This window comes from Thermobia domestica, chromosome 1 (genome assembly GCF_964235325.1).
Source record: "Thermobia domestica chromosome 1, izTheDome1.hap1.1, whole genome shotgun sequence".
NCBI classification, from domain to species: Eukaryota; Metazoa; Arthropoda; class Insecta; order Zygentoma; family Lepismatidae; genus Thermobia; species Thermobia domestica.
The window spans coordinates 317,830,806-317,858,260 of NC_137454.1; the positions used below are offsets into that span (position 1 = coordinate 317,830,806).

Consider the following 27,455-nt stretch of genomic DNA (forward strand, 5'->3'; position numbering starts at 1 on the left):
AGACTGCTCATGTTAAAGGTATAATTTCAGTGTTGGAAAAGAATTATTTTTATTTGTTCCCTTATCCTAATGCCATTGTCTCGGATAAAGGTTCACAGTTTATTTCGCGCCTCTGGCAGGACTATTGTAAGGAGCATAATATGAAATCCGTATTAACGTCTAGTTATTCCCCGTCTTCGAATGGTTTGGCAGAAAGGAGCCATAAAGAACTCAACCGAATTATTCGTTTAGAGTGTCATAGTAATCATTCTAAGTGGAGTACTGTACTGAAGCGATGTCAGGAACTCCTAAATTATTCATTATGTAGTAGTATTGATTGTACGCCTGCAGAGCTATTTTTATCTTATTCTGCTATTGAAGCATTTAAAAAGAATTTTCCTTGGCCTAGTGTTCTAGAGAAGACACCTACCCAAGATCGTCATATTACATTGTATCCTAAAGTTACTAATAAAACTAAGAAATCTTTAAAACGAACAGGAAGGGAGGTTAAGTTAGAAGAAGGAGACCTAGTAATGGTTAAACTTCACCATCTTTCCTCTTCAGTTAAAGGAGAATTTGCTAAATATATGAAATGTTTCTCGGGCCCTTTCTTGGCTAGAAGGGTTCTGAAAAACTCAGTGATTTTGCATACCCTCACTGGGGAAAGTGTGGGAACGCAGAATTTTCATAATTTGAAGAAATTCAACTGTTCCAAAGAACGAAGAGATGAACTTCTTCGAAATTATCCATATAAATAACTTCTAACTAATAATATATAGGGTAAAAAAAAAGAGAGAGAGAGAAAATTTTTTTCTTGTCCTCTGGGTGGATGTAACGTTCCTCTTTGAGCGTTACATTTTCTCAAAGAGAATATTTGCGGAAATGTTCAATTAGCTCTCAGCTAATATTATTTCTTTTATTTTCTCAATTCTCGACTCTCATGAAGGATTCAAGATGGTCGACAATTGGACTAGTGTATGTAGATGTAGTATGCTACTTTCCTTTGTACGTCTATGGTTTGCGTTGAGCGGCTTTTGAGAGTAGCTCGGATCGTTTGAAATAATTTAAATTTTTGTGTTTCATGTAAAACGGAAGGATTATTATGAATCTGCATATATAAATGCCCGTTTATATAATTTTTATTCTCCTTTAGTTATATTTGTTTTATTATAAAATCTGTTATTTCCATTCTGCGCTCTGATGCGTAGTATGGAATGACCAATCCGGAAGTGAGAGGGCTGCGGAGAGCCCCCTCTGGTTCACCTTTTCTTTGTACTACGAACTGCGAACATGGCCGTGGTGAGGTGAAAAGCACATTGTCCATATTTTCGGATATTAATTTACAGTGAATTATGCAGTGAGTGGCCGTTCTTTAATATAAATATTTAAAGAAGCTGTTTAGTGGAACGGTATGCTAGGCCAGCGGGTATAAACAAGAATCACAAGAGAACTTACTCAAATATTCGACCTGTGCGTTTTGGAATATGGCTGGGATTGGTTAGATATTTCCTAACTGTTAATGTGATGAAAGCTGAAGTTCAGAAATCCCTTTTGTGCTGTCTCCGAGACCGAACTCGATTGATGTATGGCTTCCTTCTCTTGACGTTGTAAATTTCCGTCCACCCTTACTACGTTTTCTTGGCAAGGGACTTCGTCCTATATTACTTGTTGTCAGCTCAGCCTGCCTCTCCGGAATTTAATGTGTCTAACTGTGGTCGCTGTTGTGAGGATGAACATTGCAGCAGCTTTGCAGTGGTTGTTTGTCTACCTGGTGGAGATAGCAGTGGAACGTATGCTTTGCTGTTAACCAAGGAGGGGGTGTGATCAATCCACGCCGAGGTTATGGCTGTACACATGGTGAGATGTTGGAGGAGTCGTCAGGACAGGTCGCCACCCTGGAGTGCTGTTTCACAGTGTTTCCTCAGTGTCCCTATTCGTAAAGTGAAACCACGGTCGGGTGAGCTTTGGTAACTGTTTACTAGGTAAATATGTCTATTTCTTTTATTCCGTCTTGTGAAGAAACTGGTATCATCCGGGAAGTTGCGGAAGATATTGTCCACCGTTTATAGTTGTCCAAATTGTCTTAAATATAACGTCTAACGTCATATTAATGTCTTCGTGTGTTCATTATCTTACTGCAGATTACTTATGAACAAACAATAATATACGTTCAATAATTCTTAGTTTTCTTGGTGTATACATATATATATATATATATATATATATTATCCGAGTCAGTTTATAATGTCCATAATATTGTCCGAAATGAGTTTTGTCCGTAATATGTCCGAGTAAACGAGAGTGAGTCTCTATCCAGTAAGTTGAATCATACGCCAGCGGGGTAGTCTGATATCAAAGCCGTTTCTCTCTTGCTCTGAATAAAAATCATCTCTTAGAGTTGTCTAGATGTATAATATATTACTCGCTGCCATCTAGCACATGTATGTTAGCAACAAGTATTCCGTATTGTTTATTCTCTCAGGTATTCTATTTGATAAATTAAGGATTGATTAGCGATGGCTAGTTTACGTCTGTCTAGCAGCGGGCATTCCGTATTGTTCATCAATAACTATATACATAAGTATATCTATATAATTTACAATCTAAGCATTAAGTCGCCGCACCCCAAGTTTGCATTCTCGAGTTGTCCTGTTACATTTGATTGTGATGTTGCTCACTAGATCAGTGAGGCACGTTAAGACGGTGGGTGTACGATACCACTCGTACTTCAATGCGGGAGTGTCAGAAGTCGAGTCTAATTTCATTGGCTGGTTTTGTGTTCCCCATAATGTGCTACAGAGTTTAATGTTATTACCGCCGCTGCTAATAGTAAATGTCGAGGGAAATGCCCTCTTAGCAGTTGGATGCGGGTGAAGTGGAGAAGTTATGTACTAAAAGGGGGAAGGTTAATCGACGCAGCCGTAGGTCTCTCTCTCTGCAAGGAGATGGTTACGAGTGGTAATGTAATTGGTAAATTTCCTTTGGTGAAGTAGCCTACCAAGGACTTTGTGCTATTGTCTAGAAATGTAAACAACTTTTCAGGTTCAGGTTCAGGTTCAGGTTCAGGGTATTTTCCTTCCTTCTCTTCGGAAGTTTGGATCCTGGAAAAAAAGAAAAAAAGTAAGTACTGTTTTTTTTGTTTTTTTTTTCATTTAACGTTTTCCATTTTCTTTTTCCACCAAAATTCAAGAAGTTCTTTGGTTTTTTCCATTTCTTTCTCACTTAGTTCCCTTCCATTTACATTAAAGCCTAGCCTCCAAGCTAATTTAGCCAAATTTCCTTCCTCTTTCATTTCATCAATCCATTTCCATTTTTCCCTGATTTTTTGGGTTTCTTCACATTTTAACAATATGTGTTCTAATGTTTCATCTTCTTTAAAACATAATTGACATTTTTCATTCACTTCTTTAAATTTTTTCAGTCTTACCCCTGTTTCAAGGCTCCCTGACCTGGCTTTGAAAAGTAAAATGCTTCCTAAATCATTGTTCATGTAATTTATTTTCTCATAACTCTTTTTATGTGTGTATATTCCTTTTAAACTGCTCTTCTTAACAACTTCTTCATACCACTTTTCCTGCGCTTTCTCTTTAAATGTTTTTTCTGTGATTTTTTCCCAATTTTTATAATTTTCTTCTCTATGCCAGCGGGTAGTTTGATCATACTTTCTTTCTAATTTCCTAACTCTCCTAAACCATTTCGTGTTCTCCCCTTTTCTCATATGTTTAGTGGCCTCATGCACCACTTTTACTAATCTTGTTTCTTCCATAAATTTTAATCTTCCAAGATATTTTACTTTACTCACACCTTCTCTTTTTTCAAAATCACTCCATCCCATTTCTCCTGTTATTGTTACATTTGCACTTAATTTATTTGCTCCTAGGGCAAACCTTCCTATTTGATTTTGTGCTTGTTGTAAAATACTCCTGGTTTTTTCCGTTAAAGTTATTACTTCATTTGCATATGTTAGCGCCGGTACTGCTACTTGTTTCCATAATATTCTTGATACCTCATATCTATTGTATGACCACATTGCTTTATTTTTTATAATTGCTGCATATTTTTGTACTTTATTTTTTAGTTTTTTTTCATGTTCAACTAAGTATTGTTCTCCTTCCTCAAGTGTGATTCCTAAAAATTCTATTTTTTCAGTCCTGCTTATTTCTATGTTTCCTGCTTGTATATTTTTATCCTCTATGTCTCCACTAAAAACCATGAACTTGCTTTTTTCTTCATTTATTTTTAGACCAATTTCTTCTCCTTTCCTAACTACTGTTTCTAACATTTCCTTAATATCTTCTATATTATTACTCATCAGAGCCACATCGTCTGCAAATAGAGTGCCAGGGATTTTTCTTACTTTTTCTTTTCCTTGCAATCTTAATTCTAACCCTCTGTTTGTTTTGATCAATGCTTCTTCCACTTCATGTATGTATATCAGGAATAGAACTGGTGATAGAGGACATCCTTGTTTCAAACCTTTATTACTTTCTATCCATTTTGATTTTACGTTTCCCATTTCATATCTGTATTTGTTGTTCTTATATAATTCCTTAAGGAGCATAATAAATTTCTTTGATATTCCTATGTTTTCCATTACTTCCCATAATATCTTTCTCTTGACTGTATCATACGCCTTTTCAATATCTATAAATGCTACTATGAAATCTTCTTTTCTTTCTCTGCATATTTCTATCAGTTGTGTTATAATGTAGATGTTATCTGATGTTCTTCTATCTGTTCTGAATCCATTTTGTAACTCACTTAAAATTTTGTTTTTCTCTAGCCAGTTCATTAATCTATCTCTTAGAATAATTGCAAAAAACTTATATACGCAGCTGGTAATCGCTATTGGTCTATAATTTTTTATATCATGTTTATCTCTACCTTTTCCTTTATATATTAACTTAATCTTCGTTTGCTTCCAACTTGGAGGAATGGTTCTTGACTCAAGTATATTATTCATAATATTCTTTAAACATTCCAAATATTTATTTTCTAAGTTTATTACCATCTCATTTGACACCTCATCTGTTCCTGTTGCTTTTCCTCTTCTTAGCTTTTTCCTAGCCTTCTCTATTTCCATATTTTCAATATCATTAGTTAAGTCCTGACTTTCTTCTTCTGCACTCTCATTACTCATTTTTGCTAATTTATTTGTTTCATTTTTCGGTTCTTCACAATTTTGCTTCATCGCCCAATCTCTCTTACTGTTAGTACAGTGTGGCTTAATTTATATTGTTATTTACCTTTGAGTTGTGTTGGCGTTAAAAGGTTTGAGAAACTTAAACGGAATACAAAGATTTTTTTTTCCTGAATCTAGCTATCCACGATCATAAATGTCAATGAGAGTTTTTGTTATACGTTTATTACAAGGAAAGTTAAATAAACAGAGATGCAAGATATATGGTGTTATCTTAAATGATTTTTTTTTCTTTCCTCGTCTTTTCCTTAGCATTGACAACGCAAGTAGTGTACAAGAATCTGGAGTAAGTAGCGTTGTGTTTACTGGTCTATAAATTATAGTGTAAGAAGGAATAACGGCGACCCAATGTTTTTTTTTCTTTCCTTCGTTTCCTTAATGTCAGCTACGGATACAAATTCAAGGTAATATAAGACGCAAGGTAGCGCTTTTCAGGTTTGGTTCCCATAGCCAAAATTCTAATTATTGGAAAAGGTGACGCCGCAAGTTTGGCTATCTAGTCATGGAATCGAACTAGCGTAACCAGCGCTTTTCAAGTTTGGCGAACCCAGCTGTAGGATTATTTTATTGTCTAAAATGCTACACTATTTTTGTCGTGTCATGCGGGAAGAAACGAGTGATACGGACTGTCGCGTTGGTGTTGATGAGATATACTGGATAGAGCTCACATATGTTTATGTTTATTAGACTTATAAGTCAGTAAGTAAGAATGTCGGCTGAGTCGAGGAATCTTCCTCCTAATGGAGATGATATTATTTGTGTTTGTTGTAGTGAACCTCTTGCTGCCGCGGAACAAATTGATTCTGATAAGAAACGTGCTATATCTTGTGACAGGTGTCACGAATGGTCACATTTTGTTTGTGTTAAGTTAAAAGATATTTCTAGTGTTTTTGAAGCTGTTAGCTCAGATTCTTTTGTTTGGGTTTGTCCTAGATGCGACGTGCATGTTTCTCCTGAAGTGTCGGAGCGTGCGAACGAATCACCTCCCAAGCATTTTTCTTCACCTAAGTCCCCGCAAGGTAGCGAAAAAGGGACAGAGCACGTTAGTGAACTTGCTGAAATGTTCGCTCTTGTATTGAGTAAGATAGAAGAAAGTAATGCTAATATTAATAGCAAAATAGAAAGTAAGATAGCAGAAAGTAACGCTGATATCAATAATAAAATAAAGGAAAGTAACGACGCTAATAATGCTAGAATTCAGGAGTGCATTGTTGAAAATGTACATAACCTTTCCACTACAATTAATAAAATTGATGAAAGAATAGGTAGTGTAGAAAACCTTTGTAGTTCTCTCACTGTTAATCAAAAAGATTTGCAAGCGCAGTTAGATACTGTGAAAACGGAAGTTGATAATAATAAGTTGTGTATTGAGTCTGTTGAATCTCGTGTTGATTCTATAGAAAATGAGGCTGAATCTCATCATAAAGCAATAAAGGTTGTTTTTGATAGAATAAAAAAAAACTTGAAAATGAGAATGAGGAAGTGAAAATTGAATTAGAAGGGTGCAATAATAGTCAATCTAAGCTTTTCTCTGAAGTGTTAACCTTAACTAATAAAGTGGATAAATTGCAGAAACCTAAATTTACGTCAGTTGAGTGTGGGAGCCTGAGTAAAGAAGGTGTCCCCTGTAAACGTCCTTGTACTAGTGAAAATTCTGTAGTGTCGTTTTCTGAGTCAAGGGATAATTTGCCTGTTAATACTATTGTTAGTACGTCTGCTGAACGTAGTGTGTCTATTACTAGTTCTGTTAGCTATCTGAGTAAACCTGTGTTTGTGCAATCAGAACCAGATATTAAATACGAGTTTCCAGCTAGTCCTAGTGAAACCAAAGTAATTGCTAGTGCTTTAAATGTTTTTCCAAATGTTAATTCTTCTGTTTATTACAGCAATAATGTAAGTAATAGTACTCGTACTACTGACACTGCCACATGGTCAATGTCGAGAGGGATCACTTCTTATGTTGGGAATAGCCCACCAGTGTTTAATACTAGCTATTTAAAGCCTAGTTATGATTCTAGTACTTTTCACACTACTATTGTGCCGAATAATCCGGTACCGCGAAACAGTGTTGCCACCTTTAGTGGTATAGCACCGCATTCATTGCCTTTTGCGATTAAGCAGAAAGATTTACAATCTTTTCCTTCGTATTCTGGGGATATCAAACCTGGAGCCCCAAGGAAGTTTTTGAGGGATCTTGAGAAATGTTTAAGTATGTATTCACTTACTGATGGAGACAAACTACGGGTCGTAGAACATTGTATGGTGCGAGCCGCGTTTGCTTGGTATAGTTCAGTAGCTCCTGAAATTAAAACTTATCAAGATTTTGTGCGTCTTTTTAAGAATCAGTATTGTTCGCCTCAGATAGAGCGTGCACAGAAGAAGTCGTTGCAATCTTTGCGCTATGATAAGACGAAGTTTGCTTCATTGTTAGATTACGTTTGGTTTGTAGTTGAAAGTTACTACAATATATGCGAAACCCCGAGTACTTCGGAACTTGTGGAATTAATTTTGAATTGTTTACCGTCTAGGGACATGAGTTTGCTGTCCGTTCAGCAGTATAATAGTGTTGATGAATTAATGAGTAAAGTAGCGTTATTATCTGGGATTGAGGATACTTCTATGCATGAAGTTAGGCCTCCGACAAAGAAAGTATTCGCTAAGCAAGCTAAAATCATTAATCGTAATTCAGAACATGTTGACAGTAGCTGTCAAACTGAATTTTTAAGCTATGCTCAGACTGAAAATAGGAATAACAATAACAGTAACAATAATGGTAATAATTATCAGTATAATAATCGATATCGAGGAAATGGTAGAAACCGTTATCGTGGAAGAAATCGAGGACGTAACGGAAGATATCAAAATAATGATAGGAGACGAGATGAAGCATCTTCCAATCCAAGGGAAGATCAACCTTCATCTACTTCGGAAAACTAAGGTTGCAGTCTTTTCCGAACACGGGGGGAAACGACTGCTGTATTTTTCCGGTCCCCGTAGATAATGATTCAGAAACTAATGTCAAAACTTATAATGTTCTGGTGGAGTCATTATCTGGAGATGTAAATAATAACGAGAGTAATAATGTCATATCATTTAACGTAAACTTTGTAGTTGAGGAGGATGAAGAAAAGGAAAAGCCCGACTATTATTTTTCTTCTTCCCCCGTTGTCAAAGGAAACATTGGCGGAGTCCAATTAACCTGTACTATTGACTGTGGATCAGATTTATGCCTTTTGGACTGGAATATTTGGAAGCAGTTAAAATTAAAATTTTCATCTGCTAAATTGCGACCATATACTGGTTTGTCGTTAGGTGCCTTTGCTGGTACAGAGAAGTTTTCGGTTCAAGGTGTCCAGATATTTAGTTTAAATATTCAGGGTCATTTATTTGATATTCCGTTGTTTGTCATAAAATATCTTCGAACAGATCTTATTTTGGGTTGTCCATTTTTAGACAAATTCAAAGCTGTTATCGACAGGGAGAGGAAAGAAATCCGATTGCGTGATAATGCTGGTAGTCATGTCGTAATTCCGACTAATCAACCTAGTATTCTTATAGTAGCTTTGTCTTCGAACAAGGTTGAGATCGGGAGGACTGAATGGCCGTCCGATGAGCAGGAATCGCTTCCTTCCGAACTTTTGTGTTCTGATGTCAACATTTTAGAGGTTCCTCCTTCAGTAGAAAATCCAGTTACCTTTTCTGTGTCAGACGTGCATATAGTTCCTGAATCTAACCTTTCAGATACTGAAATTCAGAATTATATCTCATCTCGAGAAGATTTAGATACTAACGTTAAGCAACGTTTATATAATTTGTTACTCCGATATCGTAATATTTTCTGCGAGTATCCTCGTAGGATACGAACGCCCTTGTACAAGATAGAATTAACTGACGAAGAACCTGTCGTAGGACCGTGTTATTCTGTGCCAAAATCCATGGAAATGGAATTTGAGGCAGAATTACAAAAATGGATTGAATTAGGCATAGCCCGTGAACAGACCTCACCGTACCGGAACCCCATGCATTGTGTTCGCAAGGCGTCTGGTGCTGTTAGACCTGTAATTGATTTTCGCCTACTGAACCACCGTGTCCGAGCTCCTAAGGCTCAGGTGGAACCAATAGGTGATATATTGAACCGTGTAGCGAAAGCGCAATACTTTTCGAAGTTTGACTGTTCGTCAGGATACTATGGCGTAGGTCTCCATCCTTCGTCATACCCCTGTACGAGTTTTGTTTATAAAGGGCGACAATACGTAATGATGGTCTTACCTCAAGGAATCAAGAGTGCGCCCGATATTTTCCAGAGCGTCATGCATAGTTACTTCGATCAAAGTACTAAAGATTTTGTCACTTTGTTTCTGGACGATATTTTAATATCTAGCACTTCTCTAGACGAACACTTCGCCCATCTGGAGCGTGTGTTCGAAATTTTTGAACGTGGGAATTTTTCCCTGAATTTCCGGAAGTGTCGTTTCCTTCTGACGGAAGTGAACTTCTTGGGACATATCATTAGTGGTCAGACTGTTAAAGTTGACCCACGTCATAATGAGCCAATTCGTTGCTATCCCATCCCGAAAACCAAGAAAAAGATGCGTCAATTTCTAGGATTATTGGGATGGCGACAGCGGTTCATTCCCAATTATTCGACTCTTACTTCTCCGTTGTACGATCTTATTAAGAAGGATGTTAAGTACAAACTCACTCCTGAAGTTTTGGATCTCTTTTATAAATTGCGGGAAATCGTCAGTAATCCACCTGCGTTGGGACAACCAGATTTCAATTTGCCATTTCACATCCATTCGGATGCTTGTTCTGAGAATTTGGCTGGTTTTCTGGCACAGTACCCTGATGGGTCTGATCATCCAAATGTCATCGCCTACGCTAGTCGTAGAGTTAAACCTCACGAACTTTCATTGTCTTCTTTTCAGTTGGAATTGCTCTCTGTTTTATTTTTGTGTGAACGTTTCTCACAATATATTCTTGGAAGAACTGCGTATATCCATACGGATAATGCTGCAGTCACTCATTCTTTTTCTATGAAGAACTTAGATACTAGGACGACTCGTATGCTTCTTAAATTACAAAGGTTTGACCTTGTCTTCGAGCATTGTCCAGGGAGTCTAAATTTTGTTGCGGATACATTGAGTAGAAATCCACCGGAAGTGCCTTCGAAGTTAGAAGAGTATCATGTTAATTTCTTGTCTGTTCAAGATTCGTCTCTTTTCAACCTGGAGAAAGTCAGGGAAAAGCAGAAGTATGACGACTTCTGTATTAAGTTAAGGTCTTTGTTGGATAGTTCCTCGGAACATGTCACTTGTTATCAAGGTTTGTTATATTTCAAGCATAGGAATTCGAACCAATGGCTTTTGGTTATTCCTCAAGAGTTAGTAAAAGAAATAATTGGAATAGTCCATTCACGTGGTCATTTTGGAGCTAGGAAATGTATGTCTTTATGTCGTTCTTTATTTTATTGGAAGAAACAAAGACTGTCAATTCGACAGTATATTAGAGATTGTCTTGATTGTGCTGAGACAAAGTTCGCCAATCAGGTAATACTTAAAGAAGAAATTCATATAGAAGCTAGTCGACCTCACGACCGCCTAGCGGAAGATCTCGTTGGGAGGCTCCCAGTTAGTAATGGTTATTATTATATTTTATCTATTATTGATGTTTATTCTAGGTTTGTTTGTTTCTTTCCCTTAAAGACTGCTCATGTTAAAGGTATAATTTCAGTGTTGGAAAAGAATTATTTTTATTTGTTCCCTTATCCTAATGCCATTGTCTCGGATAAAGGTTCACAGTTTATTTCGCGCCTCTGGCAGGACTATTGTAAGGAGCATAATATGAAATCCGTATTAACGTCTAGTTATTCCCCGTCTTCGAATGGTTTGGCAGAAAGGAGCCATAAAGAACTCAACCGAATTATTCGTTTAGAGTGTCATAGTAATCATTCTAAGTGGAGTACTGTACTGAAGCGATGTCAGGAACTCCTAAATTATTCATTATGTAGTAGTATTGATTGTACGCCTGCAGAGCTATTTTTATCTTATTCTGCTATTGAAGCATTTAAAAAGAATTTTCCTTGGCCTGGTGTTCTAGAGAAGACACCTACCCAAGATCGTCATATTACATTGTATCCTAAAGTTACTAATAAAACTAAGAAATCTTTAAAACGAACAGGAAGGGAGGTTAAGTTAGAAGAAGGAGACCTAGTAATGGTTAAACTTCACCATCTTTCCTCTTCAGTTAAAGGAGAATTTGCTAAATATATGAAATGTTTCTCGGGCCCTTTCTTGGCTAGAAGGGTTCTGAAAAACTCAGTGATTTTGCATACCCTCACTGGGGAAAGTGTGGGAACGCAGAATTTTCATAATTTGAAGAAATTCAACTGTTCCAAAGAACGAAGAGATGAACTTCTTCGAAATTATCCATATAAATAACTTCTAACTAATAATATATAGGGTAAAAAAAAAGAGAGAGAGAGAAAATTTTTTTCTTGTCCTCTGGGTGGATGTAACGTTCCTCTTTGAGCGTTACATTTTCTCAAAGAGAATATTTGCGGAAATGTTCAATTAGCTCTCAGCTAATATTATTTCTTTTATTTTCTCAATTCTCGACTCTCATGAAGGATTCAAGATGGTCGACAATTGGACTAGTGTATGTAGATGTAGTATGCTACTTTCCTTTGTACGTCTATGGTTTGCGTTGAGCGGCTTTTGAGAGTAGCTCGGATCGTTTGAAATAATTTAAATTTTTGTGTTTCATGTAAAACGGAAGGATTATTATGAATCTGCATATATAAATGCCCGTTTATATAATTTTTATTCTCCTTTAGTTATATTTGTTTTATTATAAAATCTGTTATTTCCATTCTGCGCTCTGATGCGTAGTATGGAATGACCAATCCGGAAGTGAGAGGGCTGCGGAGAGCCCCCTCTGGTTCACCTTTTCTTTGTACTACGAACTGCGAACATGGCCGTGGTGAGGTGAAAAGCACATTGTCCATATTTTCGGATATTAATTTACAGTGAATTATGCAGTGAGTGGCCGTTCTTTAATATAAATATTTAAAGAAGCTGTTTAGTGGAACGGTATGCTAGGCCAGCGGGTATAAACAAGAATCACAAGAGAACTTACTCAAATATTCGACCTGTGCGTTTTGGAATATGGCTGGGATTGGTTAGATATTTCCTAACTGTTAATGTGATGAAAGCTGAAGTTCAGAAATCCCTTTTGTGCTGTCTCCGAGACCGAACTCGATTGATGTATGGCTTCCTTCTCTTGACGTTGTAAATTTCCGTCCACCCTTACTACGTTTTCTTGGCAAGGGACTTCGTCCTATATTACTTGTTGTCAGCTCAGCCTGCCTCTCCGGAATTTAATGTGTCTAACTGTGGTCGCTGTTGTGAGGATGAACATTGCAGCAGCTTTGCAGTGGTTGTTTGTCTACCTGGTGGAGATAGCAGTGGAACGTATGCTTTGCTGTTAACCAAGGAGGGGGTGTGATCAATCCACGCCGAGGTTATGGCTGTACACATGGTGAGATGTTGGAGGAGTCGTCAGGACAGGTCGCCACCCTGGAGTGCTGTTTCACAGTGTTTCCTCAGTGTCCCTATTCGTAAAGTGAAACCACGGTCGGGTGAGCTTTGGTAACTGTTTACTAGGTAAATATGTCTATTTCTTTTATTCCGTCTTGTGAAGAAACTGGTATCATCCGGGAAGTTGCGGAAGAAATTGTCCACCGTTTATAGTTGTCCAAATTGTCTTAAATATAACGTCTAACGTCATATTAATATCTTCGTGTGTTCATTATCTTACTGCAGATTACTTATGAACAAACAATAATATACGTTCAATAATTCTTAGTTTTCTTGGTGTATACATATATATATATATATATATATTATCCGAGTCAGTTTATAATGTCCATAATATTGTCCGAAATGAGTTTTGTCCGTAATATGTCCGAGTAAACGAGAGTGAGTCTCTATCCAGTAAGTTGAATCATACGCCAGCGGGGTAGTCTGATATCAAAGCCGTTTCTCTCTTGCTCTGAATAAAAATCATCTCTTAGAGTTGTCTAGATGTATAATATATTACTCGCTGCCATCTAGCACATGTATGTTAGCAACAAGTATTCCGTATTGTTTATTCTCTCAGGTATTCTATTTGATAAATTAAGGATTGATTAGCGATGGCTAGTTTACGTCTGTCTAGCAGCGGGCATTCCGTATTGTTCATCAATAACTATATACATAAGTATATCTATATAATTTACAATCTAAGCATTAAGTCGCCGCACCCCAAGTTTGCATTCTCGAGTTGTCCTGTTACATTTGATTGTGATGTTGCTCACTAGATCAGTGAGGCACGTTAAGACGGTGGGTGTACGATACCACTCGTACTTCAATGCGGGAGTGTCAGAAGTCGAGTCTAATTTCATTGGCTGGTTTTGTGTTCCCCATAATGTGCTGCAGAGTTTAATGTTATTACCGCCGCTGCTAATAGTAAATGTCGAGGGAAATGCCCTCTTAGCAGTTGGATGCGGGTGAAGTGGAGAAGTTATGTACTAAAAGGGAGAAGGTTAATCGACGCAGCCGTAGGTCTCTCTCTCTGCAAGGAGATGGTTACGAGTGGTAATGTAATTGGTAAATTTCCTTTGGTGAAGTAGCCTACCAAGAACTTTGTGCTATTGTCTAGAAATGTAAACAACTCTCTTACTGTTAGTACAGTGTGCTTAATTTATATTGTTATTTACCTTTGAGTTGTGTTGGCGTTAAAAGGTTTGAGAAACTTAAACGGAATACAAAGATTTTTTTTTCCTGAATCTAGCTATCCACGATCATAAATGTCAATGAGAGTTTTTGTTATACGTTTATTACAAGGAAAGTTAAATAAACAGAGATGCAAGATATATGGTGTTATCTTAAATGATTTTTTTTCTTTCCTCGTCTTTTCCTTAGCATTGACAACGCAAGTAGTGTACAAGAATCTGGAGTAAGTAGCGTTGTGTTTACTGGTCTATAAATTATAGTGTAAGAAGGAATAACGGCGACCCAATGTTTTTTTTTTCTTTCCTTCGTTTCCTTAATGTCAGCTACGGATACAAATTCAAGGTAATATAAGACGCAAGGTAGCGCTTTTCAGGTTTGGTTCCCATAGCCAAAATTCTAATTATTGGAAAAGGTGACGCCGCAAGTTTGGCTATCTAGTCATGGAATCGAACTAGCGTAACCAGCGCTTTTCAAGATTAAAATAAGAAAAATTAGTAATATGTTCAGTTAGTCACTTTTTACTATTATTGAAGCGCTTTCTAATTTGCGCTCATATATATAGGTGGTTTCCTGTCACCATGGCATGGTGCGTCCTCAGGTTGCGGATCGAGGAGAAGGCCTCTAGATATAGAGGTTAGCTGCGAATATACTGAATAGGACAGACGACTAGGAGTGGTCCTCCAGCTTGGGGGTTTGGGTAAGGCTAACAACCTTATCCTCTAAAAAAGGCATTTGTTCAAAAACATTCACAAAAGCCTCGGACAAGGACTGATAACTTGGCACAACCTCAGCAAAAGAAAATGGACATGAGATTTGGAACATGGAATATTAGAAGTCTTTATAGGGCAGGCGCGTTAAAATCCGTGCCGAGTGAGTTAGAGAAATACAGGATGGACCTAGTATAGGTTCAGGAATTTAGGTGGGAAGGAAATGGATCTGTGAATTTCGGAAATTTTACGTTCTTTTACGGGGAAGGAAATAAAAACCACCAATTAGGAACAGGGTTTTTCGTTCACAAGCAAATATTACCAGCAATTATACGGGTTGAATTTGTTGAATTTCACGATGAATTCAAAACTGGTCTTCGCCTACTCAATATGCCGACTTTAACATTATGAAACATGTATACGGTCAGTTAAAATTAGTGAGTTTGGTACAGGGATGGATCCAGGAGTGCCGATTGCCCCCTAGAAGAGGAAACTTTCTTATTTTGTATATAAATAAAACCCACCCCCAGAGTTTGGAGCTCTTAAAAGTTGCTCTAAGTAGCAGTATTACCACCCACTGCCCCCCCAGAAGCCCATCCTGGATCCGCCCCTGGTTTGGTACAGATTTTCTCTTTGATCATTGCTGACGCTCCATCCATGAAGAATGAGGCACTTTTTTAAGAAACGATTCACGAGTTATATGACTGAATTCCATGATTAACACACGATCTACCACAAACTAATAGTGGCTCAACCACAGATTAATCTTAAGTTTCATTTTGTCAAAGTGTTTCTATATTTTGATACTATCAAAATTCTGACATTAACACAATTGATCCGTAATATTAATATTAGTCATACAGTGGCAATTTCATCTCTCGTATTTCGTCGGTCACTGGTTATTCCCTAATATTACAATATACTCCCCAAAATCTACAAAATTTTCTGACCATTCTCTAATTTCATATATTGGGTTGTCTAAACAGTATTTAGCCTTTGGAGATCAAAATTGAGAAGACAAATATTGTGATCAGTGGCGTATTTACTATTTTGTTTCGGGGAGGGCTTTGCTAACTTTCGGGGGGGAAGGCTTTGCCTGAAAATGTGAAAATTCTGCAAGATATTTCATATATTTTACTAAAGTAAGTAAGATTTCGGAGGGGAGCTTAAGCCCGGAAGCCCTCCCCCTAAATACACCACTGACTGTGATTTAAATATATTACGAACCCACATATGTATAATTTTGTTCCATGATCTTCCGTCATGTTTTCCTGCATACCACAATCTTCTCGCTATAGAACTTCTGTGATTTTTAGTTTAAAAGAAATTGTGATACGTGGTTTTCATAGGACTCTTTTGAAACTAACTTAACAACCTCTCAACAGAGTACTTCGGATATCAAAACAAATAAAATTCTGATGATGTTAGATCCGGGTTAAACGGTGTTTCCATTAAAACCTTCCAGCCACGTTCGTTTACATTCTAACGGGTCGTTGAACCTTTTAGGATTTCCACTTTTTGAGGTAAAATTTAGACTTTCACTCAAACAGTTGCCGTTTCCTTACTCGCGTACCATAGGATCATGGTTCATACCTCGCTTAAAAAAAAAAAAATAGAACATACTTTCCAACGTACTACTCGCTTGCCCGTATTTTACACCAGAAATGGAAAAATCGGGAAAAACCGGGAGATTTTTCAAATGTTTGCGCCTCTCTCGGAAGGGCCTGGATTCACGTAGGGATCTGATTATTTCTTATAAAAATACCTTGTTATGTTCATAATACGAGGTGTCCAAAATTTCACTCTTGTATCTTGAAAACAAAGCTCGGATAAAGTGTTGAAAGTCTGAATTTAGGCCCTACACACACACACACACCCACAAAGACACGCAGATACACATACACACACACACACACACACACACACATATATATATATATATATATATATATATATATATATATATATATATATATATATAATTTACTGCTTCATTAGTATTTGGCCTAGAATCATGGTTCAAATGCCATTTCTTCAATATAACAAACCCTTTCCAACGGTACCACTCACATGTCCGTATCATACAACTGAATCGTAAAAATCGGTAAAAACCAGAAATTTTTCTTAAAAAATCACCCCCTCGGAACACTTGAGCCTCTCGGGCCCGGCCCCGGGTCTAAAAAAAAAAAAATGAGAGATACCCAAAGGTAAGACAATCCGTATGCAAAGTTTCAATCTGATACCTTGAAAATTAATGGCGTGATTTTTTTATATATATATATTCCTTAAGAGTCTTCATCCCGGCGAAATTAAAATACCGCTAATTTTACAGTAATTATGTGATATCTTCAAATAGATAAAAGATAATCGAAATACGGAACAAGAGCGCCCTAGACAATATTATTTTACATGACAAACCGTTATCACGATTCACTTATCTGCTTTCGATTTTGAGCCATTTTGAAAATCGGCATTTATTTTCGCGTTTCTAAACAGCTGAAAACGGAAAGCCGCTAGGTGACATGATAACGGTACCTCACGCAAAATAATATTGTCTAGGGCGCTCTTGTTCCATATTTCAATTATCTTTTATCCATTTGAAGATATCACATAATTACTGTAAAATTAGCGGTATTTTAATTTCGCCGGGATGAAGACTCTTAAGAAAAAAGAAAAAAATCACGCCCTTCCGCCCCCACTTGGCTCCGCCAAGTTGACCATCCGGTTCCAAAACGCATCTGGGGTATTCTTTGGTCCATCTTTGACTTGATCAATAAACAAACTCAGCTTAAATACCTGTTATAAAACCTAAATAAGCGATCAAAGACGATACTAGGCCATGGTAAAGAAAGTTACGAAAAATCCTAAAAGAGTTAGAGATGTGTGTCGTCTGGTGATGTCAACTTGGTAAACGAGACGGATGATTAATGCAAGGGAATGATCATAGAAGAATTGGTAGAATGAGAACATGGGAGGAAACAGGAGTACTCCGAGAAAATCCATGGACGCGTTGTTGTTCAGCACAAACTTACTTGGCCGGGGATCGAACTAGGGACGCCACACGCCAGAGGTAAGCTCTCTACGACTGAGCCACTGTGTCTATCCTCCGGTAGAAGCAGCTTGTCATGCATGATTCCTCTTCAATCGCACCAAACACATAGCATAACCTTCCTGCGAGTCAGTGTGGGCTTTACTACACATTACACACCTTCTACTTGTTTTGACCACAAGCGCGTGTTTTGACCATAAGCGACCATACATTATTGTCGTCGGTTATCCACAATTTATTCTTTCTAGAGTTATGGCAAAAAACTGAATAATAGATTCCTTATAGCAGATCTTGTTTGAATATTTTTGTATTAAAAAGGAACATAAAAGCTTAAGGAATATGTATAATATTGATAACTGTGTTTTAACTATGTGAAAGTGCTATCGAATAATGTATTTCATTTAGTGGTCGATATTATTTTAATTTATGAAAATGTATTCCTTTTCCCAGTTTGCCTATGTTTAAAATTAGATAACAAATTGACATGCACTTACCCGTCAGCAGTGGAAACAATACGCCATAGTCATAAGAATCAGAAACCTACAAAAGAAACATTATGATTCATATATACAGTGTATAGCTTCCTAGTCTTATATTTCTAAAACTTTTCTAAAAATCAATAGGAATTGTCATAACTTTCACACGAGAGTATGTCAATAGTATGTTCACTATTGTTATAATCATCTGTACGTTGGCTGTACACGTACAGGTTTCTACGCTCGCAAGTCGATACATAGCACCGTTGCCTTCGCTTGTAACAGGTTTCAGCGATAGTATTTCAGTTCACTTTGCGCTATTTCCAAGTAAACATGGCTGCAACACTGTGCTTTTTCATCACAGCCAAAATATTTGTAATCTGTTTTTCTGGTCTTACGGTATACCAAGAGCTGATATTTTTAGACGACTTTCAGAACAATGCGAGAGAATGTTTTACCACGGAGATGTTTACCAGTGGATTGAAAAGTTCAAAAGTGGTATGCTCTTTCCTTGTCCTTCACACTTCTTCGATCTCTTTTGAACTTTTCAGTCCACTGGTAAACACTTAGCCATAATAAAACATACTCCCGTATTGTGCTGAAAGTCTTATAAGGATTTTAGCCCCTGGTACACATTTAGCCCACAAAAAACGGATACGGATTTGTTCTTCTATGGTGCAAACAGGCAGTTGTGCATAATGTTTACTTCGCAACAGAACAAACCGAACTGAAGTGATAACGCTGAAACCGTCAAAAGTGAAGACAATGTAATACCATACTGCCACCTAGGGCGATTAGAAAAAGAGTGCACGCACTTATTGACTTACTCTCACGGACTTATTTACACTTACTATGATTGTAAACGTTTTATATGTTTGCTTACTTTCATTTTGTGATTTACGATTTTGCTTTATGCATCACTGCCACTGAATAACAAGGTAAGGGTTTAAGAGTTGGATTAAAGTTACTCAATCTTGTACACAGCGTGATATCCTCTAACTGCGTGCAATGAAGTCGCTCGTCGTGTTCAAGACACTGCCATGCAGTCATTTTTATTTACCCGTATTCCTGTCACATAACTAAAAAACAGAAGCGTCTCTTTGACTGCAAGTATTTCAGAGAGCAGATAAACTTCCCTCAAGTAAGTTTTGTTGACAACCCTTAATTTACTTATTCGTTAGATGGAATGTTTGTCACGTAATTCGAGGCAATACAATGTGAGCTATATAAAACTGTCTAGGTTTCCGGGTAACCGATTTACTAGAGAGTATGCATTCTGTGCGCATGATTTTATCTTCAGTATACGGAAGGAATTTGAACTTTGGATCCACCATATTAAGTGATGGTATCATTTAGAGTTGGTTATCAAAATTATGGAAACATCTGAAGAAAATGCAACCTTCCAAATTAATACGGCATGGGACCACAATTAGTCTACACAAGAATTCTTATTGATCTTGGAATGAAAGTATATAAGTCAATAATAGTTTCTAGAGGAATATTTTACCATTTCCCATGTACTGCACTTCTCAGAGTTCTGTCAGCAAGGTTGTTCTCCTCCGGAGTCTGAGCTCGAAACTGACCACAGATATGCAATAATATAGAGTTATATGGGTTGAACGGGCCAGGAAAATTGTTGTAGTTCATTTTCATGTTTGTGAAACCACGTATCAATAGCAACAACAGTATGAATTGGCTCATGATCATATTGAAAAATTACATCATTAGTTGGAAACAACATTTGGACTATTGGATTGCGAGCTGTTACCTAAATTGTCCATTAATTATGGGTAGTAATTCGTCCTTTGCGCTAAGAACTCAGAGAATGCTAGAAATTATTGCCGATATCTTCACACAGCAGTCGTCATGTTTTACAGTGGCGAAGAATAGGGCTTATCGTACCATAATGTGCAGTTCTGTGGTTGGCTTTTATATTCTTGGTACCATTTCAATTTTTATAGTACTACGATATTATTGATGATGATAAGCGGTTTAAAAAACCATTGAACCGCGTACAACGAGATTGTATATCTAATCTATAAATTAATTCAATTTTCTTGTAGTTACTTTGGGCAACGGCGCATAAAAGTGCACAATTTGTTGATAAGAAGAAGAAGAAGAAGAAAAATGTAGATTATTTGTTGAAAACAGAGATGTGCGTCTACGCGTAAAAAACGATAGTTTACGTTTACGTGTCAACTATGCGTAGACAATGTAGACAATGTAAACAACGTAGACTATGTAGAATATGTCAACAACACGTAATTTAATATGGCGTCGTGGACAATAAAGGAGCTTTATTTTGTCGTTACCTTGCGAAATTGCATACAAAATAAAATGCCTAGACCAGCGAATAGTAACTTTCGAATACTTAGTTTCGTCTTGATGAAGGAAAATGAAAAATATTATACATTTTGTAAAATATGCAAGAAAAAAATGGCAAATACAGCATATTCAAGACTGAAAGCTCACAGGTGAGAATTAGTTTTGTAAATTTCATTATAAAAGCAGTGCTCGAAGTGGAAAATCTAAGGAAGTGGTATGTGCAGAGCAGAGTAAACAAACAGATTAGATAATTCCCTCTACTTTTTATATGTTAGTCGTTTCCCTAATCTTTCGCTGCACCGAAGCAAAACAACTGAAAGAGGAAATATGAACAAACGAGCAACGAAATTCTTCCTTACATTTGATAGTGGTTGTCTACATAGTCTACACGGGAAAAGGTGTAATGTAGATTACGTATAGATTACAGTAGACAATCGCGTAGACATAAAATTATAGTTTACGGCACATCACTGGTTGAAAAGAATTATAGCATTCTAATCTGATTTTCACGAAGCTTTGCACCTCTTGTAAACAATGCAGACTGCAGTGCAGAAATGTTGCCAACTAATTAAACAAAAAATGTTATATGCAAATTTGTGCTAAGAAATGAATAAACAAATTGAAGGGGGAAAACAAAGAGATTAAAAATAAAATGGCATGAGCTTGTGATAAGAGAATCAGGAACCATTTTCTCTCGTTTGCAGTGGCGTACGCACTGCTCTCCTGAATCTTTGAACTACTATATAAACGCAGACACGCATCAGGAGGAAGAAGAGCAGAAAGTTGAATTTCTTCTACCAGTGTAAACTACAACTAAACTTACTATCCCCACTCCTAACGTTTCCTCTAGCTGAAATCTACCTAAAATGTTAGGATTCAGAGCCAGTATTACAAGATGACTTAGTGTTCCTAGTAGCAGATCTATGGTTGAATGGGTGGATTAAAGTTTATCATCCCTTCAACAAGGTTCTATAAGATTTGGACCTACAGCCGAACGAGTGATCCGAACTACATGAATTTCCTCCGGAAATCGAACGCGGATCTCCTGCCCGACGACGAGTACGCGGATCATATAGCCACAAAGGAGTTAATTATCAGATGTAGAAACATGTGCAGTTGTACTTACGACTTCTATTCAAAATTGAGCTCTTGGGGGGCCGCGGTGGCTCAGTGGTAGAGCGTTCACCTCTGGCACATGGGGTTCCTGGTTCGATCCCAGTTCGCGCCAAGTGAACCTTGTGGTAGACAAACACCGTGTGCGTGGGTTTCCTCTGGGTCCTTAAGTTTCCTCGCACTTTCTTCATTCCACCATTTAATTCATGTTTTCATCATCACCGCCTCCTTTAGCCTAACCTGCATAATCGTGGGACGTAAAACTCGAAAAATTTCATTTCATCTCATTTCAAAATTTAGCTTCTTGTACGTTTCCATTATAGGCGAGCGAGTGTTTAGAACAAGCAATTAAACGGGTTGAATTTGTTACTGACAGACTTTCTTTTATTACTCTTAAGGGACGGTGGTGTGATATTATTGTTTTAAATGTACATGCTCCAACTGAAGATAAGGGTGACGATATAAAAGATAGTTTTTACGAAGAAGTGGAACGGATATTTGACCAACTCCCGCGATACCATATGAAGATTCTATTAGGGGATTTCAATGCGAAGGTAGGACGAGAGGATATTTTCAAACCGATTATAGGGAACGAAAGTTTGCATAAGGAAAGTAATGACAACGGTGTTAGACTCGTGAACTTTGCAACATCCAAAAACCTAATCGTGAAGAGTACAAAATTCCCACATCGCGACGTTCATAAATACACTTGGACATCACCAGACGGAAAAACACATAATCAAATTGATCACGTGTTAGTAGATAGAAGAAGACAATCTAGCATAATTGACGCCCGGTCGTTTAGAGGGGCTGATTGTGACACTGATCACTACCTGGTAGCAGCGATAATACGGGAGAGATTATCGTTGAATAAAGGTAATACTCAATGTCCGAAAACGGAGAGATTTAATTTAAAGAAATTAGAAGAGAGCCAGGTAAGAGAGGAATACCAGATTGAAGTTTCGAATAGATTCTCGGTTTTAGAAGACTCGGAGTGCACTAGTGTTGAGGATACTTGGATTGAAATTAGAGATAGCATTAAAAGTTCAGCAATTGAAAAATTGGGACACGCGGAAATACGTAGGAACAAACCATGGTTCGACCAAGAATGCATTAAACTAGCAGAGAAGAGAAAACAGGCAAAATTACGGTGGCTACAAAATCCGAATGAAATAACTACACAAAATTTCGCAGATATCAGGCGGGAAACTTCCAAAACTTTTAGAACAAAGAAACGGGACTTTTTGAAAGCTAAAATTAAGGAACTTGAAGATAATAGTAAAAATAAAAATATTCGGGACATGTATAAGGGGATCAGCGAATTTAAGAAAGGCTATCAACCTCGTGCTTATATATTAAAGAAATCTGACGGAACAGTTCTCACTGATACGGATAGCCTCTTAAATAGATGGAAAGATTTCTTTGACGATTTGCTGAACACGCAGCCAAAAACTAATGTGCGTGGAGAAAAGGAGATACACACCGCAGAACCGTATATTCCAGAACCCAATCGAATAGAAGTGGAAGCCGCTATAAAGAAATTAAAGAAACACAAATCTCCGGGTGTAGATGAAATTCCGGCTGAGTTAATTTTAGCTGGAGGCGAAAAATTGTGGAACAAGATACACAAACTCATTCTCCTTATCTGGAACAAGGAAGAATTGCCACAAGAGTGGAAAGAGTCAATCATTGTTCCAATTCACAAGAAAGGGGACAAAACTGACTGTAATAATTATCGAGGCATTTCTCTTCTGTCAACATCCTATAAAATCCTTTCAAATATTCTGTTAGCAAGATTGACCCCATACGCAGATGAAATTATTGGAGATTATCAGTGCGGATTTAGACGAAATCGATCAACTATCGACCAAATATTTACCATTCGCCAAATACTCGAAAAGAAGTGGGAATACAATACCCCGGTACATCAACTATTTATTGATTTTAGAAAGGCTTACGACTCGGTTAGGAGAGAAACATTATACAACGTTCTTACAGAGCTTGCAATACCGAGAAAGCTAATTAGATTAATTAAGATATGTTTAAGTGAATCCCAAAGTAAAATCCGGGTAGGAAAATTTTTGTCCACGAGCTTCCACGTCGAAAATGGCCTGAAACAAGGAGATGCGTTGTCGCCATTATTATTTAACTTTGTGCTGGAATACGCCATAAGGAAAATCAAAGATAGCAACCAGGGCCTAGAGTTGAACGGCATTCACCAGGTTATGGCATATGCTGATGATGTAAATTTAATAGGGGATGATAGGAGAACAGTAGAAATAAATGCAGAGATATTATTAAACGCTTGCAGGGACATGAGTTTAGAAGTAAATGCAGAGAAATCTAAATACATGGAAGTGCGTCGGGACCGTAATACGGCAAATTGTGGAGGCGTTAAAATATTAAATAATACTTTTGATAAAGTGGATACTTTCAAATATTTAGGATCAATATTAACAGACGAAAATCATATTCACGAAGAAATTAAATGTCGACTAAAAGCAGGGAATTCGTGTTACTATTCGGTTCAAAATCTCTTGTCGTCGCGAATTCTGTCGAGGAATTTGAAGCTTAAAATATATAAAACGATAATCATGCCTGTTGTTCTGTATGGTTGCGAAACATGGTCGCTTACTCTGAGGGAAGAACATAGACTGAAAGTATTTGAGAACAGGATCCTGAGAAGAATATTCGGACCCAAGAGGAACGAGAATGGGGAATGGCGAAAGCTTCATAACGAGGAATTACATAATTTATACGGTTTAACCAACATTGTTAGGGTCGTCAAGTCTAGGAGGCTTAGGTGGGCAGGTCATGTAGCTAGAATGGAAGAAAGTAGAAACGCTTTCAAAGTCTTGACTGGTAGACCCATAGGAAAACGACCATTAGGAAGACCTAGGCGCAGATGGGAGGATAATATTAAGATGGATCTCGCAGAGATAGGAATACAAAGTAGAAACTGGATCCAATTAGCTAAGGATAGAAGTCAGTGGAGAGCTTTTAGTAGAAGAAACAAATGAGAAAAAATGGCCTAACCCGGAAATAATTGCAACACAAATGTTTTTTTCGTCTATCACTTCCAAATAGCGTTGCTAATAATATATTCAAAATCCGCTTTCGTAATGCTTGGGGAAAGTCCGCCATCTTGGATTCAATATGGCGGCCACACCGAGACATCGACTCACACTTAAATGACAATATCTACTCACAGATTTAAGCTGAAAACTTCGTTCCTGCGCCATTTTCAAGATAATAGCATACCTTAACGGATGCAAGTTTGCATGCCTCTATGTACCACTGCCATATTGAAAAATGGCGGCGATTATTAAAAATATAGTTTTCTTTTCAATTGGCAATTATGTTTTATTGGCAGATAACTCAGAAACTAACAGACATATGCAGAAATTTCTTGAAATAAACGTAAAAGCTCATGATCTTAGCTTTCCAACGAGGGTACTTATGTTCGTTTATCTTACAAAGTAACGGAGCTAGTCGAATTTATGTGGCACTGGGTGTGCGATTTTCGATAATATGACTTTTTCCTCAGGTTCCTGCTAGAAGCTAAGTAGACGCAGTATACGGATTGACCAGTAAATAATTGCAACACAAATAATTTTTGAACCAGGATGTGTAACAAGGTGTATTTAGCTACATATTAAAAATCTTCTACTCACCTCCTTGGGGAAAGTCCTCCAAAATTTCGTTGAAATATGACTTCTGAGATTTCGTTCAGATGTCGCTACAGATCGCGATAATCCATCATTGAAATGAAAGAAGATGTGAAAAATTGCTCAAAATTACGATATTTCTTCAGTCCCTGTTAACGCTACATGTCTATTTGAAAGGCAAGAATTAAAACAGTGTAGCAACCTCTTCACTGAAAAAATTGTCCTCGTCTTTACAAAGTTTACACCGTTTTCCACATTATCACAAGTTTCTTCCAGGCAATTGTCACTAATTTATATTAGTAATAGATCACGTTTCTGGCATGGATACTTCATGTCTCTATTGTTTTCATGTATGTGTATATATAATGGATAACAATTAAAACAGTGTAGCTATCTAATCATTAAAATGAATGATCATCTTCATAAAATTATAGAATTTCTTTACACATTGCACAAGTTTCTCTCACATAATGCCCACATTCAATGTACAAACTATATCTACTTTGCACCGCATACGTGTATGTTCATACCTTATATGCATATTCAATACATAAAAACTACATTAATAACTAAAACTAATAATTTTCGTTTTCAAAAACTTCAGTTTTGTCTCACATTATCAAAATATTTAACAAGAAACTGGTCACAAATTGATGTACAAAACTGTCCATACTCCTTGCATCAACACACCATACTGACATAGTTTTCTGCGGATATGTGTATTTAGTAAATGGCAAATAGGCAGCACACCAACCTAATTACTAAAACAAGTCGTCTTCATTGTCAGAATGTTCTGATTCCCTTTCTACATTATCACAAGTTTGTCTCTGACACTGTCCACAAAATGATGTACAAAACAGACCATACTTCTTGCAAGAACACTTCATGCTAATACAATTTCCATGACAATTACAATGAATGATTTCCAGTATATTATCAGGAGCAGGTTTCATGTCCATCATCACTGGAAAATACATTCCCTTATGTAGTCGTCATCCCCAATCTTCTGGTCGCATTTGTGAGGATATACTCTTCCATTCCATGATTTGGTAGTAAACACGCAGAGAATGATATTTAAGTGCATCAGGAGTAGGGGGAAGGTTTTCTGGTCGTACAAAATCTGTTGCTGTACTGATTTTGCTAGAAAACATTCTTATTCTTAAAGCAACAAGAGATTTATCTTCCTTGCATTTGTACAGCCTTGCTGTTGCCTGTTCTCCAGCACGAATAATTTCTTCTTTAAAGGCATTTTTAGAATTAAAAATAGAGATGGATTTCTGAAAGGCCTCATCGGAATTAGCTAGTTGTAATGGCACTTGTTTTCCTTTTCCAAAAAATCGTGATGTTGTATCACAACCAAGAAATACATGGATACATAGAAGATTGTTACAGAGTTCGCCAAGGTCTGTTTTCGTATATTTAATGTCCCAAAGCCTAGTTTATAAAACAAAGTATTCGTGTTTGACGATGATAGACTTAGGAGAAGAATGAACAGATCAGTATCATTTCCAACAACACAAGTATCTTGGTTTCGTGATTCTTGAATAGCTGTGTTGACTATCAGTATGTCGGCATCCCTGTCTGAATACAAAACTTGAAATCCAACAGCAGAAAGCTCCAAACTCAATTTTCGAATTAGTCTCTCCCTTTTCATAGAAAGTTTCATTTCTGGAGAAAGGAGCACTTCAGGAGCGCTCAAACCTCTAGTTCTCCTTAGGTGTGTGCAATCCTTCATCGATGGACCACTAATGTAACCATCGAAAATAACTGAAGCGTCACTGAAGTGTGTCTTCATGTAAGAAACGTAGGACTCAAATACTGTTTTGAATGTATGATTCACTGGCCAATTGACCTGGTGGAGCAACCATCCACCGTCAATCACATATTTACAAGACGTTGGTGTATTTGAAGGTGAACTTGTCATTTTCCATAAAGCATTAGCCAGTGCTGATTTATTTGCTGGTCGTAGATTCTCATAATCTTCAAATAAAGTTCTTGGAACAGAACAAAGCTCATAGGAGAAAACGTCTTCTAGATTAATGTTTCCTCTCATAGCAACAATTGCTAATCTTTGTAAAAGCTTGTTATGTTCCATACTGATTGATCCGGTAATCGTATGTATGGATTTCTTGTCTGCCATTGTAATGGCTTTATCCTACTTCGA

General features: G+C 37.2%; 1 protein-coding gene across 2 annotated transcripts in view; it reads right to left on the bottom strand.

Annotated features, from left to right (window-relative positions):
- LOC145662590 (uncharacterized) overlaps positions 1-27,455 on the bottom strand; it is a 155,649-nt gene that overhangs the window by 32,831 nt on the left and 95,363 nt on the right. For both annotated transcript variants that reach the window (XM_081728336.1, XM_081728327.1), the window contains one exon: positions 18,204-18,249. In XM_081728336.1, the coding sequence (XP_081584462.1) occupies positions 18,204-18,249 (46 nt within the window). The remainder of the gene's footprint in view (positions 1-18,203; positions 18,250-27,455) is intronic.